This window comes from Mauremys mutica, chromosome 3 (genome assembly GCF_020497125.1).
Source record: "Mauremys mutica isolate MM-2020 ecotype Southern chromosome 3, ASM2049712v1, whole genome shotgun sequence".
Classification (NCBI taxonomy): Eukaryota; Metazoa; Chordata; order Testudines; family Geoemydidae; genus Mauremys; species Mauremys mutica.
The window spans coordinates 104,456,168-104,476,497 of NC_059074.1; the positions used below are offsets into that span (position 1 = coordinate 104,456,168).

The 20,330-nt window shown below is 41.3% G+C and overlaps 1 protein-coding gene across 1 annotated transcript in view; it reads left to right on the forward strand.

Annotated features, from left to right (window-relative positions):
- Positions 1-19,684, forward strand: part of PEX7 (peroxisomal biogenesis factor 7) — a 68,324-nt gene extending 48,640 nt beyond the window's left edge. Inside the window, exon 10 of the mRNA XM_045011423.1 lies at positions 19,211-19,684. Within this exon, the coding sequence (XP_044867358.1) occupies positions 19,211-19,279 (69 nt within the window). The 3' untranslated portion in view covers positions 19,280-19,684. The remainder of the gene's footprint in view (positions 1-19,210) is intronic.
- Positions 19,685-20,330: the final 646 nt, after the last annotated feature.

Genomic DNA, 20,330 nt, shown 5'->3' on the forward strand with positions numbered 1-20,330 from the left:
ACTGCGCCGCTGCAGCATTTTCCGGCGGCGTAGTTAATCCACCTCTGCGAGTGGCGGTAGCTATATTGATGGGAGAAGCCCTTCCATGAACAATGATGTAGTTATATCTAGGTATGTTTGTAGCATAGACCTGGCCTCAGTGAGGCCAAATGGTTTTAAATGTTTAAAACCCATGAAAAGATTGGCTAGGGACTTTTATCATAGGGCCTCTTTCCCATATAATACTATCCTTCCCTAGTTTTTCCTGCTCATAGTCCTAGGGCTCTTTTGAGGCTCACCTGGGTATATATTTAGACACTACTTAAAGGAAAATGTCCTTTAGACTTGAATTCATACTACACCGTGGAATCACCTATGGCTGTTCCAATGCTCAACAAAAACATAGTTGCAAATTGAGTGACTGTGTCATTTGTCTATACCGAGTTCAATGGGTCTGGCTTCAGAGGAGGCCTTCTGGCATATTCTCTTCTAGAGTGGGACTTCATTGTTGAATACCCGTGCACGGGGTGAATTTCACCCATAATGAACAATAGCACTATACATAATGGAAATAAGGCACATCCTACAACCATATCATGTTCCAACTCGTATCATATGGTCCCTCTCTTCTTTGGTTGGTTTTTGTATTGTGATAGCTCTTAGGAGCTCTTGTGATGAACCACTATAATCCCATTGTGCAAGGTGCTATACAAAAACAGAACAAAAAGACAGTGGGCAGCCCATCTGAACTAGCTAAGGCATGTGCCAAATGTCATTTTGTTGGGGTAAATTGTGCCAAGGCAGTAGAACAGTTGAGCTTGGGGCAGGTTATGTCAAGGAGAGGTTCACACTATGTAAGCCTTTCAAAGAAGTAGCTGTTGCCACCAGGGAAGTAATCTTAAAACTTGTTAGGGGGCAGCTTGATTGAAAATCAACAAAATTCTGTGTTTTGCAATTTGAGCGGGACGCTGCGATCATGAATTAGTGTTTAATCAGCTCTTATTTGTGTGACACAGAAAATAGCCACAAATAGCAAAATTTAAAAGTACAGCTACATTGAACATCCAATTCATCTTGTCATGACACTGAAATTATTTCAACAGGAATATGAAGAAGTAAGAGAAATATTACTTTGCATATCATAAATTGCATGAAATTGTGGACTTTTGTTGTTCTAAAGCTGCCTAATGCTCAAGGCAAACATGAGAAAAATGAAAGCCCTGGATTTGTTTGAAAGCCTTTCTTCATTTCTATGCCTACTTATCAGGTCCGCTCCGCACACCACAGAGAGCACCCAATGCTGTGTGTAAATGAATGCTTTCTATTGAGCAGGTTCTTTCTTTGGCGGCTGTCTGAGAACAGGAGGAGGATTTTAAAAGGGTTGGGGGGAATCCCTTCAGCTTCTCTTTACTGGATCTGTGAATTATGAGCTGCAATTAGTTTCCAAAATTGCAGTTCTGTGTGATTTTTAAAGGAACAATGGTTGTAACCATTTTCAAGCACTGATTACAGGAAGAATGTATTAAACATAATTGACAGCAACATATCAAATCAGAACAGGACGTTTACAATGTACAGTGCTGAAAAGTACAGATTAAAAATGAATATGAAGAGGAATACAAACACAATACTACAGTTTGATTTGTCATCTAAATGCAGGATCAGGCCTGGAATTTAAAATAGCTTGCATGCAACAGGGCACACAGTGTACATGCTTGATTTGCATACTTGTTTATTATGGCTGCATGAATAATCATTGTAATTCTGTATACAAAAGGATAGATGTCAAGTAGCCACTTGTACTGACAATTATGCATTTGTGCAATTCTAAGAGGTGTGGGAGCCAGATTCTCTTGTTTACTCCAGACCTTTTGTGCTGCTGCTGCATTTCCACAGTTGTAGATTTCCCCGACAGGTCAGGTGACATAGATCTGGTTCCTCTTCCACCCACTCAGTACCTGACATAGGGAGAGTATCAAGATTGAGAGATACATGGTCAGAGTGCTGCTATGCTCCAGCTAGAATGTGGCTGCTTAAAAGCCATAGCTAGCCTATGTAGATTATGCCCAGAGGTCTGGCGAAGAATCTGGGCTTGGGTCTGAAAACCTTTAAAGGTAATAATTGGAGATATACCAATCTCCTAGAACTGGAAGGGACCTTGAAAGGTCATCGAGTCCAGCCCCCTGCCTTCACTAGCAGGACCAATTTTTGCCCCAGATCTCTAAGTGGCCTCCTCAAGGATTGAACTCACAACCCTGGGTTTAACAGGCCAATGCTCAAACCACTGAGCTATTCCTCCCCCTCCCTCCTTTCCATTGAATGGAGAGACTGTTGATCACGTGACACAGAGTAGCAGTTTTTCCTGGTGTTCATTTTCTTTCCTTCATCACTCAGGCTGTTGTGCAGTATACTACACACCAGCTGGCTGCATAGTGGCTGCCCTCCTCTCCAGAAAAGGGATTGCATTTCAGTGGGATTGTTTGCTTATAATTTGTGAAGTGCTCTGGGCTCCTGCATAAAGGGCGCTATACAAATAATATTTTGCATTGTTCTGTAAACGTTTTCTAATTTGTGAGACTTGAGGTGCAATATTTAATTTAAAAAAAAATCAGAACAAAATAGAACATTCGTGGAAGTGACATTGTCAGGTTAAAACAAGCAGGCCCGAGTCATGAAGGGGAAAAGACACGTGACAGCAGGGTGCAAGGGGTGCAAGGTCAGAGGAATGGGCATATGAAATGGGAAGCAGGTAGATATGAGAACAGGAGATACAGAATAGTATTCTTTTTAAGCATTTATGAAAATGTTACCCATATTCACGTGGTGAATTGTGGGTGCTTCTAGTAGTTTGAATTTCATATGGAAAGAGAGTCAATGAAGGGGTCAGAGAGGAACTGGCATGGTCAGAGTGGCACAGAGAAGTTCCGATCCATTTAAAAAAAAGTCTTCGAAGAAAAAGAGAACCCTCCCTACCCCCTGTGCAAATACTCCCTTTGTCATCTCTATCAGACAGTGGAAGGCTCAGACACCACCAAGTTTCTCCCCTTTGCCCATGAGAGAACGGATGGAAAAGCCTCTGCCAAATATAGCTCTCTATAATACACAATCCAGGGTATCTTTGGCTCTGTGTATGTTGTTATATGTGTCTTACTCTAATCTCTCTTCTCCAAAGAGGGATTGGTTTTTGAGGCAGGCTACAAAATTATTCCCTTTTCACTGCCCTATATGTAAAGTGGGCTCCATTATAGCTAGGGAGTGTGTATCCAGCCTGAGCTTTGTAATAGTTTCTGTAGAAGGTGGGGTCCATGTAGCTTGTTAGGATTGCCGCTCTGTTTTTGTTTTTAAACTCCTGCAACTTTCTGTGGATGCACATGCAGCTTGATGATCAACTCCTCACGATGAAAAGAGACCTGCTTATTTTGTTCTGTCTTTCACTGGCAACGATATCTGAATGATGCATATTCAGAGGCATAATGCGGTTTAATGTATGTGATGGTGATACAGTTCTTTTCTCTCTTAGATGGCACTGACCCTCTGCAATAAGAGCATATTAGTTTCCTTCCAACATTGCCCCATATCTGTATAGTTATAAGGATTTCAAGGTCCCTGTAAATTCCACCATAAATACAGTTTTATTGATATCTTCACTGAGGAACAACCTGAAAATGTAGGTCAATACCCCGCACTGGCAACAAATAAAGGCCATTGGAGGCTGTAAGTCTAATCTTTTTGCTCACTGTGTCATGGATGACATAGAGTAGAGGTTTCACCTGGTGTCCATTTCCTTTCCTCCAGCCCCCAGACTGTTGTGTAGCTACAAGTTGTCTGAATGGGTTACTCCCTCCACTCCAAATTTCAGTGGGATTGTTTGCAAGTGGCCTCCCTAGCCACTCAGAATGGTTGCTAACAGCCACATTCAGGTGTTTCAGTACTTGTGGAATGGATGAATAATGGCTCTTTTGCAGAAAGAAGGTCATTTTTTTAGGACCAAATATGAATGCAAACAGTGTCTTCAGTGGAGATGCTGTATTATGTGTTCTGTTTGTATTTACACGAATCCCACTCTGGTCAAAGGCATTAACTAACTGTTGTAAAGCTGGAATTGTATTTTGTGGAAATTTTACTGGAAGATGCATAAACTTCCTTTGCTCCTTTTTTTTGTTTGTTTTTTTGGGTTTTTTTTTTTGTTTTGTTTGTTCTTTCTTTGTACACATAAGTTGTGGAATTTAGATTTTCCACATGACCGTTGAAGCTATCATGCCCCTAGAACAAGGCTGGGCAAACTTGGTGGCCCGAGGGCCACATCTGGGTATGGAAATTATATGGCAGGCCATGAATGCTCATGAAATTGGGGGTTGGGGTGCAGGTGAGGGGGTGAGGGCCGCAGCTATCAGGGTGGGCTCTGGGGTGCAGGAGGGTGGGACTGAGGGGTTCAGAGGGCGGGAGGGGTATCAGGGCTGGGGCAGGGGGTTGGGGCGCTGAAGGAGGGGGAAGGCTCTGGACGGTGCTTACCTCAAGCAGCTCCTGGAAGCAGTGGCATGTCCCCCATCCGGCTTCTATGTGGAGGCACGGCCAGGCAGCTCTGTGCACTGCCCTGTCCACAGGCGCCGCTCCTGCAGCTCTCATCGGCCTTGGTTCCCAGCCAATAGGAGCTGCAGGGATGGTGCTTGGTGTGGGGGCAGCATGCAGAGCCCCCTGGCTGCCCCTCCGCATAGAAGCCAGAGGTGGAACATGCTGCTGCTGCTGCTTCCGGGAACTGTGCAGAGCGGGGCAAGCCCTAGACCCTGCTCCCCGGCAGGAGCTCGAGGGCTGAATTAAAACGTCTGAAGGGCCAGATGCGGTCCCAGTTTGCCCACCCCTGGCCTAGAAACATTTCACTGACTATATCTTTCCTCCCTCTTATGGCCGTTCTCAGCCACTTCTTTAAACCTCTCAAGGCATTCCAGGTAAAGTTTTACAGTGTGAAATGCCTTGAGAGAAAAAGATCGCATTTTTTGTTTTAATTTGTGCATGGATTTCTTGACTGGCTTTCTTAGTCATTATGAATGTTATTGGTGAATCCCTTTGCAGGCCTTTGCAAACATCCCTTTTGATTGGGTAAAATTCATCCTTGTGCATGAGGAACCAGTGCAAGACAAGACCTTATGTGCAACTTCCCCTCCCCCCCCCGCCCCCCCCACACACACCAGGCTTCTGAAATGAGACTTAATTGGTACATAGGCCTTGAGCTGGCCCTCTGAAAGGGTAAATTTCACCCTTTGTGATTTCCTATTTTTAAAAATTCTTGGTATTTTTAAACTGTCCCAGTATAGGTAGTCTTTCCCCTGTGAAGTGGAAGGGTTAATATCAGCACTTTAGACCTGAGTTTTGTGAAAACTATAGTTGCTACAGCCATAATAAAGTTCTGTGAAAGCTATAATATCACTATACTGGAAGGAATTATCATATCAGCAGTCAAATATTTCCATCTCTTTGATTTTAAAGTGTTATAAAAAGTGACTGCATGGATCACCTTCTTATTCAACAGATTTTTCACCTTGTATGTGTGTTCAGAGTCATCTGATTTAGTGACTTAAAAGCTCTGACTGCTTTTTCCTTTGGTTAATCATGCTGAGCCAACACAGCAGAGAGTAAGCTGGCTTCTGATTCTTTAGCAAAACTGTTCGCTTAGTGCCAGTGAGTTATACCTGTGCCCCTCGATGGAAGACCAACAGGGTTTCGTGAAGACAATATTTGGCCTGTACAACTGTTAATTACTGGTAATTATTTAAAAAAAATGAAACCTTACTTGACTCTTAGATACAAAGGTGGAGATTGGAGGGCTGGTGGTTAGGAAGCATGTTGTTTTGCTTGTAAACTGAATATATTTTATATGGAATCACTGAGAAACAATAAACACGGACTCCCCACAATGCCACTTTTAGAGTGTCATATGTCAGCATAGAATGGAAAATTAGAGTTTGGATTAAACCTTTCCACAACACTGCATTGATTTTATCAGTAACTAAAGGATGGACCTGGTGTTTTTTAAAATAGCTCTTTAAAGATTCCTTTCTTTAAGCTATCTAACTTTGCGAGAGTGCATCCATTGCTGCAAATAGTTTTGAAAGCCCTCTGCACTTCACTGCCAGACTTGTCTTTCAGACCTGCAACTCAGGCAAATTTAGACAGCATATCCTTCACCAGTAAGATGTAATAACTGTTGTGCTTAGAGGATTGTATCAAGTCTACAAAATCAGCTCCCTGTTACATATTCCATATCAGATCAACAAAACAACTGCCTTCTATCTTTTGAAATAGATCCTAGCCAGTTTGTATAACTTCCAGAGACCTGATCAGTTCCTGTTTTCAGCTCAGTGCTTTGTTACACTTTTTAATGGTCTGAAAAACAGGAACAATGCCCCCTCCAAATCTCTTCCCTTTTTGGGAGAGTAATACATTTCTTTAGCAATGTCCCAGACATTGCTATTTCTGGTCAGTATGTATCATTTGAATCCAGATCTATGTAAGAACTTCTGGCCAGTTTTTTACTCTGTATTCATCACAAATTATTATACACATTAGAAACAATGTGTAGTTTGAAAAATACCCCACACAAACTAGAATGCTTGCAAATGTTTTTGTTTTTATTTTACAAAATTACAATATGCACCTCTCAGTTTATGCATGAGGGGAGGGCTCAGTTACAGTTCATCTCTGATGCCTCTTGACCAAACATAGGGTCACAGTAATGCTTGGGGCTTTCTAATCAAAGATGGAACCCCTTGTTATTTTAAACCAACAGATCCATACCTCAAACCCAGCAGGTTAAGAGCATGGGGGAGAGGGTTAGTGCCACATGCAAGGAACTCCCTGGTACGTAGCAGTGAGTTTCAGCTTGCCTTACCAGCCCAGTGTATTCCAACTCACTGTTGTCATAACCGGCATCTCAAACGGGTCATGTAAAGTATCGTATGCGAACTGGTGACACACAGGTGATTAATATCATTGTGAAATGTATGTTTTAATGCTATGTGAGGAATTATGGGTACTCACTAATATTGTGCTTTAAAGTCTGTGACCAAAGAAAGGGAGAAAAACCGGTTTTCTCTCAAACAGGAGGGAAGACAGCTATCTACCTGTCTCAATTGCAAATTAAGTTTGGTGAAATCAAAACAATGGAAGTCATACAAATCAGCAAGGGGATAGGCAGTCAAGGGGATGAGAAGAACAACATGAAGTCTTCCTATGTCCGGGACAAAACAGCAAGTTTAGGAAGATATAAGAAGAGAGAAGAAGCTATCTCTGCATCCATCATTGGACAGACACTAAGGGCCAAAGCTCTTGCAATCTGAGAAAGATGGGCCCTTCATTCAAGGGAGTTGAAGTCTCTCAGAATTGAATATAAGTAAAAACTCAGCTTAGACAAAGATCTTTCACCTAGGAAGACCAGGGAAACCAGTATTTTGTACTTCTGTGGAAGGGCCTAACTGGGAGAATGTTAGCCATAGCTGGGGAAAAAAATTGGTAAGAAATCTACCTTGGTCCAAGGCTGTGGCTTGCTGAGTTATGTCTTAGCCGTTAGAAAGGATATTTTACTTTTATTTGTTTGTAACCTTTTGCCTTTATCCCTTGTTCTTAAACTCACTTAAACCCTCCTTTTGTTAATAACTTGTTTTACTTTTAATCTAAACCTGCCTAGTGCTATCGAAGTGACTGCCAGCTCCGGTTAAAGTAATAAGCTGTGCTTTTGTCTTTTTAAAGGAGCAATGAACCTTATTACTTCTCTGAGTGTTCCAGGAGAGGGCTGGACACTTCAGGGCAGACAGTTGGGGGGAAAATCTGGGACTTAAGAGTCACCCTGTGTAACAATGTGGTTCTGGTGGGACCCAACTGAGAGTGCCAATTCAGGACAAATTGCTTAAAGCAGGGCAGTTACAGCCCAAGGCTGGGGTTTTTCCACCACTAAGGCAAACCAGACCAGCCAGCCAGAGAGGACTTTGATATTACCTCACTGGCTAACCACAAGTCACACAAGCAATTCCCTTAGACACTCCAGTTTCCCAGTATCACCACCAGTGCCACTCGTTATGGGGACTAATGGTTATGAAAACCATTGCTCCATTAAAAGAAAAAAGGTTCTCTCAATCCCAAAGGACCAACCCCCAGACCAAATCAAATCTCACCCACAAATCATGCTGTTGCCAGTCCTTTAGAATCTAAAATCTAAAGGTTTATTCATAAAAGGAAAAAGATATAGATGAGAGCTAGAATTGATTAAATGGAATCAAGTACATACAGTAATGGCCAAGTCCTTGGTTCAGGCTTGTAGCAGTGATAGAATAAACTGCAGGTTCAAATCAAGTCTCTGGAGTACATCCACAGCTGGGATGGGTCATTCAATTCTTGGTTCAAAGCTTCAGTGTAGCAAAGTCCTTCCAGAGGTATGAACGGGATTGAAGACAAGATGGAGGAGCTGCAGCAGCCATTTATAGTCTCTTGTCATGTGGCCTCTCTTTCTTTGTTCCAAAGACAAGCAATTTGGGCACATGGCAAGAAAAAACCTTAGATTTCTGTCCATAGGCATGTCCCTGCATACCTTGCTGAATCACAAGCTGTATCTGCCTTCTTTCAGTGGGTCAGTTGATGGTCCTTATTGGGACATCAAGCAGGCTAGGCAGTGCTGATGCCAAATTGTCTGGGGTGTCACCCGGAAGCATAGCATAAGTTTGAAATACAGACAGTATAGAGCCAATATTCATAACTTTAAATACAAAAATGATAGATGCACCCAGATAGCATAATCATAACCAGCACATCACAACCTTGTCTTAGACACCTTACCTGACCCCCTTTATACAAGATCTGGTGCCACTACAGGACCTTGGTTGCAACAATGATCCATATGGTCCCGGTTCATGTCAGTAATGTCACATCCTGCAAGTAGTATCCAAGGCTGGTGGAGACCAGGATGGGGCTGTTGTGTTGTAGGCAGGCTGCTAGGGTCCAAGTGTTGAACCAGGACTGCACTGCACACACATTCAGGAAACTGCATTCCTGTCTGCTGGCGTCCAGGCTCTGAGCCACGGCACCAGAACATTTAAGGCACCCAAGGTTACAGGGCAGGTGGTGAGATGACCTTTCACTGGTCTGGGTTGCACCCCAAAATGTTAGTGGGTCTTCTGCCTACCGTGACTTACCAAAGGTCAAGGGGAGTGGGAGTGAAGGCAGAAGTGTCACCTATTTCTTGATTCTCATTGTTGAAGAGATGGAATGGGAAGAGGGGGCGAGAATTGAGGGCAAAACTTCCTTTCCATTCTTGTCCATTATGGGCTAGAAGAAATGGTCACCTGTCAAAATAAGTAGCAGGACTAATAACCATCTTTATTAGCTTCACCAAACTTCCATCCCCTGTGTACGCAAGAGTGCTCAGGACCCCTTACAGATGTTTCATCATAATATAGATAGCCCATAGAATTAAGCACAAAAAGACAGAAGAAATGGTACCTAGAGAAGAGGAGGAAGGAAAAATATTGCAAATAGTGAAAATGTAGCTACAGTACCTTTTTTAAAAACCTGTTGTAAAAGAAGTGATATATTTCTTATTGAAACTCAGCAGGGCAGAGACAAATGTTTAGAGCTATTTCCACCCTTGAATGGTCACCATATAAGAGACAATTGCCTGTCAGCCTAAGATTTGACAGGAAACTCTGGAAGAGTATCTAGTGATAATCATTCTGCCCTCCTGACTGTTGTTCAAAAATTTATTCAACTGTGGCATCGACATTTCTTTGCCAAGGTAAAGAAAGTAATTGTATCTGGAGCCTAATGAAAATACAATGTCATTATCTAGATACATGTGTATCTTGCTGAGTTTCAGTAAGAGCTTTATGTTTTTGCAGTTTTTAGTTATTTTCTGAAAAATACTACTTGATTATTGGGGTTGGGGTTTTAGTGCCACCTTAGAGTACAGCAAAAATCAACCACTATCTTGAAGGATTTTTCCTCTTGATCCTAAACAGTAAAGAGACAGTATGTCATATAGGTAATTACACTAAGCTGAATGGATTGCCCGAGGTCTCCGTCTATTGCAAAGCAAGGCTGTAGTGATGAATAGAAGACAGAGGACCTGAAATAGATCAGCTAGTGGGACAACTGAAATGGCTATGATAAAGAAAAGAATATTGGTATTAAATGAGTTGGTGAAAAACAGCATTACTATCAGACATTAGGATAGACACTTTAAAGTGAACAGTCATCCTGTGTTTTAGTAGTCAAACTGTGAATTTCCAGTGAAGAATTAGTTTTCTGAGACTGTATCTGCACAATTCATATTTTTGGCTTTATATGAAGGGGAATAAAGCAATGTCCAGTTCGATTTATCTGCTGCAAATATATTTGCCTATTCCAGAAAATTACCTGGCATGATATTTATACTGCAGCAATAATAAAAGTACAGTACATTCACTTATGCACTGGTGTTGCAACTTCGTTGCTGAAACGAGAGGGCTAGAGGCCACTGTGACAGGGTCCCTGGGGTGCATCCTGGACTGTGGGACAGCTGAGGCCTCCAAACCCACCAGCCTGAGCTGTCTCATGCTATGAGCTAAGATCAAGCTACAAGCCTCTGACAGGCACTGCATTTACACAGCTATCCACAGGCAGGGAAACACCCAGCTGAGTTACATGAACGATCTCCCAGCCACTCATGAGCTTCAGCCAGTTCCCCCCAGCTCCAGCTCTACACCCCAGAACTGCACCATCTTGCACTGGTCAGACGCCGGACCAGTGTAAACTCATTACTTAGTTGGCCACTTCTTCATAGGAAAGTGGGACATGCACTTCAACCAAAAACAAACTGTTTTAGGTAAAATATAAAACATATTTATTAAATATAGAAAGATAGATTTTAAGTGATTATAAGTAGCAGGCACAGAGATCAAAGTTGGTTACTTAAGAAATAGAATTTAGACTGCATTTCTATTTTTAACTTTAACATACTAAGCAAGATTTGAATCAAGAAGTTTCTCATCCTAAGATCAGATGTTACAGGCAGCTTAGAGTTCCTCAGTACTCAGACTGGTCCCAGGCTGGAAGGAAGTCCAATCTCCCTAGTTCCAAGTCTTTGTCTTCCAGGTGTTGAAATGGGGGTGGGGGAGAGGACAAGTGATGATGTTACTGTCTCTTTTTATACCTTCTTCCAGCTGCTAGGGAGATACTTGCTGTGACACGGGGATCAGGCAGTTCCCATTGGTCAAGCAGTCTCCATTGTGTTACATCCCTTCTCTAAAGAGCCTCTGGGATAGTGGATTCTTTTTGATCAACACCATCAATGCCTGTCTGTCCCTCCTTTATTGCAACTGAAAGGCTGGCTGTGGGCATCTCCCAACCTCACAGCATATTTCAGTAGCACATATAGCAATACTTCATAACTTCACATACACTGATAGGATATACAATCCAACAGGATATTAATGTTCAGCAGATCAAGACTTTTAAAATGACACTTCACAAGTTATATTTTGTACAAAACACATCATAATTATATGACAGTGGTGAATATGGGGGTTCCAGGGTGCTACTTTGAGGTACAGAGTGCCACAGACATTAACAAATGCATCCATTTTGTTAGATTGTGTTTGCATCATGTAGTTGTAACAGTAATGGCTAACAGATGGGAACATTGCCACTTTTTTGGGGGGAGGGGTCTTTTTCAGCTGCATCCTTCCCTGAGCAATCAGTATTCAGAGGAATATTGTTATTTTACAATTAACCTTTAATTATTCTATTTCTCTCTACAATTTGCGATGGCAAAAAAAATTATACAAGAGAACTGTATATTCCAACACATAAGCAACAGTGGTGTATTTGTCCAGTGGTCTGTAGCATATCTGTACAATGTTAATGAAAGTGTAGCGAAAATAGCTGCCCAAAGCTAATTATTTGTTTTGTTGTTTTTTTAAATGGTCGGAAGTATAAAAAAACCCTGCCATTTATACAGTAGCTTTCACCCAAAGATCAGCGCATTCTGCAGACTCTACCTACTGATATGCAAACTTGATCCAGGTCTGTTGGACTGAAGGCAAAGCTATTTCAGCAACCTTGTACAGTAGCTTCGGGCTGAAAATGAATAACACTTTATATTTAAGCTTCTTTTGAAGGGTTTGCAGTTTTGAACAGTGGCTCAAATAATCTCTTTGTATACAATAAGATTACGTTCTATGGAATATCCTATTGAATACTGTTCTAAGTAAGAATTAGAAAAACCTGTATTAAAAAATATCAGTAAGTTGGTGGTGGTTGGTTTTTGTTTGTTTTTTTTTTAAATACTGAAAGAAAAACTTGGAGCACTTCCAAAATTATTGGGATATCTCCAACTATGTACGAGGTACTTACATGGTCATCAAATCTGATAGAGCTCATATTCCGAGTTATTCCTGTTCAGTTCGTACAAACACATAAGCTGTGGTTAAAGTTGCATTAAAAGCTTGAGCAAAATTATTGTTAAATCAATTGTGATTTTACATTGTGTTGGCTTTCCCTCCCACTTAGGTTATAAAGCCATTGGCTTTATACAAACAAATTTAATAACCAAGGGTTGTATATTCACATCCTCACCAGATATTATAGTACTATTAATAAAGAAAAACACTTCACACAGTTACTCACTAGGGCCTTCAGTGGGACTGTTCATGTGCTTAAGTATTCAGATGCTCAAGTACCTTGCTGAATTGGGGCTACAAGAGCCATCACATCCTCTTTCAAACTGCAGTCGCTTTTATGGCAGCCATTTTAAGGGTGTAGTTTGTGTACCAAAAGCCTAATGAAAGTCACCCAGCTATTTTGGAACATAGGTAATCCCATCAAACACAGGATTCCTTGGATGATTGGGATGCCATCTATACATTGTTGTTCATTGTAAACCTACCGAGATATTAAATAAGAATGTCTTAGTTTAACTGTCTCTTGGTTTTTCTGACTCGAATTTACCAAAGCAAAGGATAGTTAGAATCATAGAATCATAGAATTCAAGATCAGAAGGGACCATTATGATCATCTAGTCTAACCTCCTGCAAGATGCAGGCCACATTACAACTTCGACTTCATAAGATTCTTCCTCTCTTAATTCATTAAAAGCTGGAGCCTTGGAAAACTTAACATAAAATGCAGGTTGTTACAAACACAGAAACCCATTTAGTTGGCATGTCTGTATTGAATAATCCCCCTACTCTACTTGCGCTACATTGATGACATCTTCATCATCTGGACTCATGGAAAAGAAGCCCTCGAGGAATTCCACCGAGATTTTAACAATTTCCATCCCACCATCAACCTCAGCCTAGACCAATCCACACAAGCGGTCCATTTCCTAGACACTACTGTGCTAATAAACGATGGTCACATAAATACCACCCTATACCGGAAACCCACTGACCGCTATACTTACTTACATGCCTCCAGCTTCCATCCCGGACACACCACACGATCCATTGTCTACAGCCAAGCTCTAAGATACAACCGTATTTGCTCCAATCCCTCGGACAGAGATAAACACCTACAAGATCTCTATCAAGCATTCTTAAACCTACAATACCCACCTGCTGAAGTGAAAAAACAGATTGACAGAGCCAGAAGAGTACCCAGAAGCCACCTACTACAGGACAGGCCTAAAAAAGAAAATAACAGAACACCACTAGCCATCACCTACAGCCCCCAACTAAAACCTCTCCAGCGCATCATCAAAGATTTACAACCTATCCTTAAAGATGATCCCTCACTCTCACAGATCTTGGGAGACAGGCCAGTCCTTGCTTATAGACAGCCTCCCAACCTGAAGCAAATACTCACCAGCAACCGCACACCATACAACATAAACACTAAAACAGGAACATATCCTTGCAATAAAGCCCGATGCCAGCTCTGTCCACATATCCATTCAAGTGACACCATCACAGGACCTAATCACATCAGACACACCATCAGGGGCTCGTACACCTGCACATCTACCAACGTGATATATGCCATCATGTGCCAGCAATGCCCCTCTGCCATGTACATTGGCCAAACCGGACAGTCTCTACGCAAAAGAATAAATGGACACAAATCTGACATCAGGAATCATAACATTCAAAAATCAGTGGGAGAACACTTCAACCTTCCTAACCACTCAGTGACAGACTTGAAGGTGGCAATTTTGCAACAAAAAAACTTCAAAAACAGACTCCAAAGAGAGACTGCTGAACTTGAATTAATATGCAAACTAGATACCATTAACTGTGGTCTAAATAAAGACTGGGAATGGTTGGGTCATTACACCAATTGAATCTATTTCCCTATGTTAAGTTCTCCTCACACCTTCTATGGGCCATCTTAATTATCACTTCAAAAAGTTTTTTTTCCTCCTGCTAACGATAGCTCACCTCAATTGATTAGACTCTGCCTGTTGGTATGCATACTTCCACCTTTTCATGTTCTCTGTATGTATAAATATCTCCTGTCTGTGTGTTCCATTCTATGCATCCGAAGAAGTGAGCTTTAGCTCACGAAAGCTCATGCTACAATAAATTTGTTAGTCTTTAAGGTGCCACAAGTACTCCTGTTTTGTTTTTTTTTTGCGGATACAGACTAACACGGCTGCTACTCTGAAACCAGTCAAACCACTCCACTCTTGAAATTAATCTCCATAGTCATGTCCACCAACACAATATAGAAATAATTTATTTCGGTGCCGAGGTCTTACTTTCCATCATCTATTTTCGACTGTAGCACTTTATCAGATTTAATTTGAGAGGACAGAATGGCATTATGTCAAGCATATGTTCTGGGTTGTTAACTCAAAACTTACCATTTTAAATCTTGCTCAAAAGGTTCGCCCGTACATTGCTGATGGCAGATAAACACTCTTGGACTGAATTGAGACTTTTATTAAACTAGTTATATTTTAGGAGTTAGCAGATTTGAAATTCTACATAAGAACAGCCAGACTGGGTCAGACCAAAGGTCCATCTAGCCCAGTATCCTGTCTTCCGACAGTGGCCACCGCCAGGTGCCCCAGAGGGAATGAACAGAACAGGTTATCATCAAGTGATCCATTCCCAGCTTCTGGCAAACAGAGACTAGGAACACCATACCTGCCCATCCCGGCTAATAGCCATTGATGGACCTGTCCTTCATGAACTTATCTAGTTCTTTTTTAAGCCCTAAGTTCTTTTTTGAACCCTAAGATGGTGGAAAGTAAGATTAAAAAATTCTGCAGCATGGTGTCCTGTCTTGAATTAGCTTTAGACTTCTAGCTGGCCTCTGAGACGTGTAACTTCAATAAACCTTTTCTGTGTTGAAAATTTGTTCTTTTTGTGTTTCTATGTACATATTCTTACTGGTCTCATCATAGTATGACACACTGTGAGTAAAAATTTTAATACTCTAGTAAATAAGAAATGCATCAATCAACATAATAATGAAAATGTAAAAATAGACTCTGAATAAACGGGTGAAGCTAAAATTGCTTAACTGTATACATTTAGTGTGTCCTCATAGTTAGCAAAAAGAAGCACCAAAGTTAGCGTAAGGGCTATATTTAATTGCTAATCAACATTTCAACCATTACCAGTGAGTGAGAATCAACCTTTCTTGAGGAAAATAACTGAAAAGTACAAATGCAAACCAGAATTCAAATTAGGGATTTTAATCAAGGGTTTTTGCTTGCTGATTTAAATCAGTTATTTTAAGTCACTTTGATTTAAGTCAGTCATCCCTGCTCTTTGCATAGAATTTGTTGTTCACCATTTCCAACATGAGTGGACATCACACTACACAGGAGGATATGACCCAGAGTTATTTGCTCTAGGTTTATATTCTTTTCCTAACTAGCTACATTTATGTACTATCAGAGAATATCAGCAAGTTGGGCAGAATTAACCCAAGTGGTCCTAGTCAAACTGCCTTTTGTGTAGGCTCTATTTATTCTTACTATCACTAGATTAAATGGTTCTGTAACTATATTTGTTCAGAGCTTGCTGCAAGATACTAATTAGGTTGATCATAGGTGGGGATTCCCCAGGGATTTTTCAGGTGCTATTCCATGTCTTGTTTCCTCTTGAAAGAAAGTATTGCCAATGTAGTACCAATCCATACCTATGGGAAGGATAAAAATACTTACTGTGTGTTTTATACAATTGCCAATCTCTGCACACCCTTCCTGGGAGAAATCAGATTTTTTTTGTGTGTAAAATTGTGGATGAACTGCAATACAGCAAATTGTTATATCACACAAGGCTCTGTTATGTCAAGTGAACAGACATAATGTCATGAGATTTTGTTCCATTCTGTTTTAGGGTGTAAAGTACTTCAAATAACTAAGCAGTTGCAACCAATTAAGGAAATACCACAAATGAGCAGTAACCATGGAATGGGACAACTATAGTGTGTATCATACAAAATGAAGTTTGATTTCCAAATTTGTAGTGTGCACCTGTTCATTCTAGTTTTATATTGAAGAATGTGAATTAGATTTATAGCAAAGTGGTTCCTGTTCTGTAGGGCCTGATGTGACTCCCATTGACATCCCTGAGGGAACACGACACTTTGAAGATACTTTTCAAAAGTTGCTTTCGCCCTCATTTAGTGGCTTGTATTCATAGGCCTTGTCAACTTTATTCCTCTTCAGATCTCATCTTATCTCTTACCTTTGCCTTCATTTCTTTGTCCCTCCACTGCTCTGTAACAAACTATGCATTATACAACATTCTGTTATATAGTTGTTGATCTAGTATCTGGTAGTGTTAGAGAATCTTTAATTGCATTAGCAAATCTAAAGCATTTTGTAATCTGGTTTTATGAAAGTTTTTTTCCCATCTGTTAATACTGATTTTATCCAATGCTGTAGATTCATACCAGCCTTCATATTGTGATACTGCAAATCTGCACTAAAAAGAGATTTGGGGAGGGGGGGTTGTTTAGAAAAATTCAGACCAGCTTAGATTCTTCTGCTATATTGCTAAAGTGGGGTCAGTTTAGATGATATCATAGTCCCATCAGGTTAATGGGGAGCTCTCCTTGGAAAGCAATGATGATTGAATGGTCAGGACTCTAGCTCAGGTCCTTGGGAGACCAGAGACTTTCTATTTGCCGTTCTGCAACAGACTTGTGTGTGAACTCATGCAAATAACTTTAGTCTTTCTGCCTCTGTTCCCCATCTGTAAAATGGGGATAATAGCACTTCCCTATCTTACAGTGGTATGAGGATAAATACATTTAAGGTTTTGAGGCATTGAGATAGCACAGTAATATCGGCCATACCTGAGAGAGAGAGAGAGAGAGAGCCACCAGCTCCTTATGGGGAGAGGGAGTGGCCCTGGATCCAAGCCTTCATGGATCTCCTGGTTCCTCTCCTGCCCATCCCCTACCACCCTCAGAGCCAGGCTATTTATGCTGAAGTTACTCTGCCCCCTCCATGGACTAAGTGGTATATAGGAAAAATATGACTTTTCAAGCTCCTGCCCACATCCATGCATTTCATCCAACAGAAATGAAACCAGAATTAGAGTGACACTTTCTGGGGTACCCAGGGTTGTGAAGCACCTCGCTACCACCTGCTCTTAGCGTGGGGAAGCCTTGTCTGAGCCTGCCATATGTCAGCTCTCTGACTCTCCGGGACACGAGCAACACAAATAGATCTCTTAGGCCTACGCAGACTCTTCTGTCCCTCTGCAGATTAGCAATAGGCACCGTCCAGTCCCCAGTTCCTCCAAGCATCTCCCTGGAGTGTCCAGGCCATGGTCCTTTACACACGTGCATTATTTGCAGAATCACTGCTCCCAAAGGAACAGTGCACCCCACTTACCAGTTATACCTCAATCACCACTCCTCTTTACGTGCAGCACTTATATTGGCTTATAATGCAAACAAGCAAAAGTTGATTTGACAGAATACAAACTCTAGTGAAAGCAAGTAGAAGTATTGGAAACATGTAAAATATTCCATTATATTACATTACACGTAAAATAAAAACCTAGCGTGCATTCCAGAATCTAGATGTACTTAGCTAGTTATTATATCAGAGGGGTAGCCGTGTTAGTCTGGATCTGTAAAAGCAGCAAAGAATCCTGTTGCATCCGACGAAGTGGGTATTCACCCACGAAAGCTCATGCTCCAAAACGTCTGTTAGTCTATAAGGTGCCACAGGATTCTTTGCTACTTAGCTAGTTATTGTCATGTCTTTTAGAGCAAAAACTCACCTGGAGTCCTGCCAGCATAGGACAGACAGGCTTGGCTGTTACCTTCCCATTCATGAGCCATGCTGTCCTTTTTCCTCCTTGGTGGGAAGATGTAGGAGGGTACCTCTGTCCGCCAATAATCTATTGTCTTTTGATTAGCATTTTGGTTCAGTGTGCGAATAGACCTGTATTGTGAAGGGGACAACACACAATGCCCAGCCAGGGAGACAAGTGACTATTACCCCTTTGCCTGGAAGGAACTGGTGAAGCACCTTGCCTCCTGTTTTACCTGCCTTAACTTCAAGGCTTTGAGAATGTAATTTCCTGTAAAGATACATAATGCCTTAAATAATATCCATACACACATTTAGAAATGATTATGATGGCCACTGGGATACTGACCCCACATGCCATCTTTTGGTGAATTATTCTGCATAACCTGACCCAGGGGATCCCTGTGCATCCTTTGGTGTCCTCTGCCAATTGGCACACATCCTGCCTGGGTCACAATTAGTTTTACAATTCGTTAGACAAGGTGGGTGAGGTAATATCTTTTATTGGACCAACTTCTATTGGTGAAAGAGAAGCTTTCGAGCTACACAGAGCTGTTCTTCAAGGTACTAAGAGTGTCACAGTTAAATCCAAGATTGAGCAGAACATTTAGCATAAGTAGTTAACACACATTCTAAGGGACCATTCAAGATTAATGTATCCCTTATTTAGCTGTGACACTCTTAGTGCTTTTCCCAGACCTGAAGAAGGGCTCTGTGTAAGCTTGAAAGCTTGTCTCTGTCACCAATGGAAGTTGGTCCAATAAAAGATATTCTCTCATCCACCGTCTCTCTAATACCTGGGACTGACATGGCTACAACAACACTGCATTTTACAATTCATGTCAGAAATTAAGGAATTATTAAAAACAGGCACCAATCTGAACCCAAACACCAGGCATCGTTTTCTGTACTTTGATCCTTCTGATTTTTGTGATCAAAACTATTTTTCCAGTAACTCTAACATGGACTGTGTTTTCTTTGTAGGTGGCAGATTGTGCGTGGGATGAATTAGTGAAGATCTATACCCCATCATGTCTGGCAGCTCCTGTGTAGAGAACCCCACTTTGCTCAGTGAAGAAAGAGAGCTGACTTGGCGGGAAGCTTTCTCTGCTCCCAAGAAACTAAACTCGTACTAGATGTGTTGATTATGTGGTTTTAATCCTCATGTCTCTTTTTAAATACGATTTGTAGTTTTAACTGAAGATGTTATGCATTTGAAGATACATTTTCAGTGCAGCATGTGGGGACCCATATTAAGGATGGTTCAACTGTACACACAGTGCTTAAGGCAGCAAAATAATGCCTGGGTGATCAAAGGCTGGCAGGGGCAGACATTTTGCTGGGGGCAGTGCCAGCCAGGTTTGTCTTTGGGGAGTTACATGGGTAAACGTCTTGACAGTAGGAGATGTGAATCAGATTTCCTAATCCTGATAAAGAATAAAGACAAATGGCAATTTATTTTGAGATACTGGCGCTATTTTTAAAAAAAGAGGGGAGGCGTATTTACTGTAAAATAATGCAGCATCAGCCTGAGGCTTGTGTCACTCAGTTGATTTGATATTGGTACGTTTTGCTCCAAATTCGTGTCACATTATTTTCTTGTGTAATATGATGAATGCTGTTGATAGACCGTTAACGTCACACTCTAACAAGCTGCTTCCTTTGACCTTTTTGTTCACTGGTTCATGATGGCAGAAAAGATTATTTCCATTTAGTCTTTTTATTCCCCATAAATTTTCAGATACAAAGCTTGAGGGAGGTTCATACCAAAAGAAAATCTGTTTTAGATTATGCTCAGAGTTTACAAGATAGAGACACGTGATGGGAAATCCTCAAAAGAATTAGGCATTCTTTTTTTTAATGCTTATCCAAACTTCTCTGCGGCTCTCACACAGACATTGTAATAATCCTCACCTGTGTCAGACCCCTTTACCTTCAGAGACTCCTTCACGGGGCCCAGCACTTTCGGCAGCCTCTTTGCAGGGCCCTAACTACTACTGAACTCAAATGTTGTATGCTCCCGGGTAGTGTATCCCAGAGTTGGTGAGATTTGCATTAAGCCATGGCCAAATGTCTGAGGGTGCCCAGTCTGCTGGAGCATTTG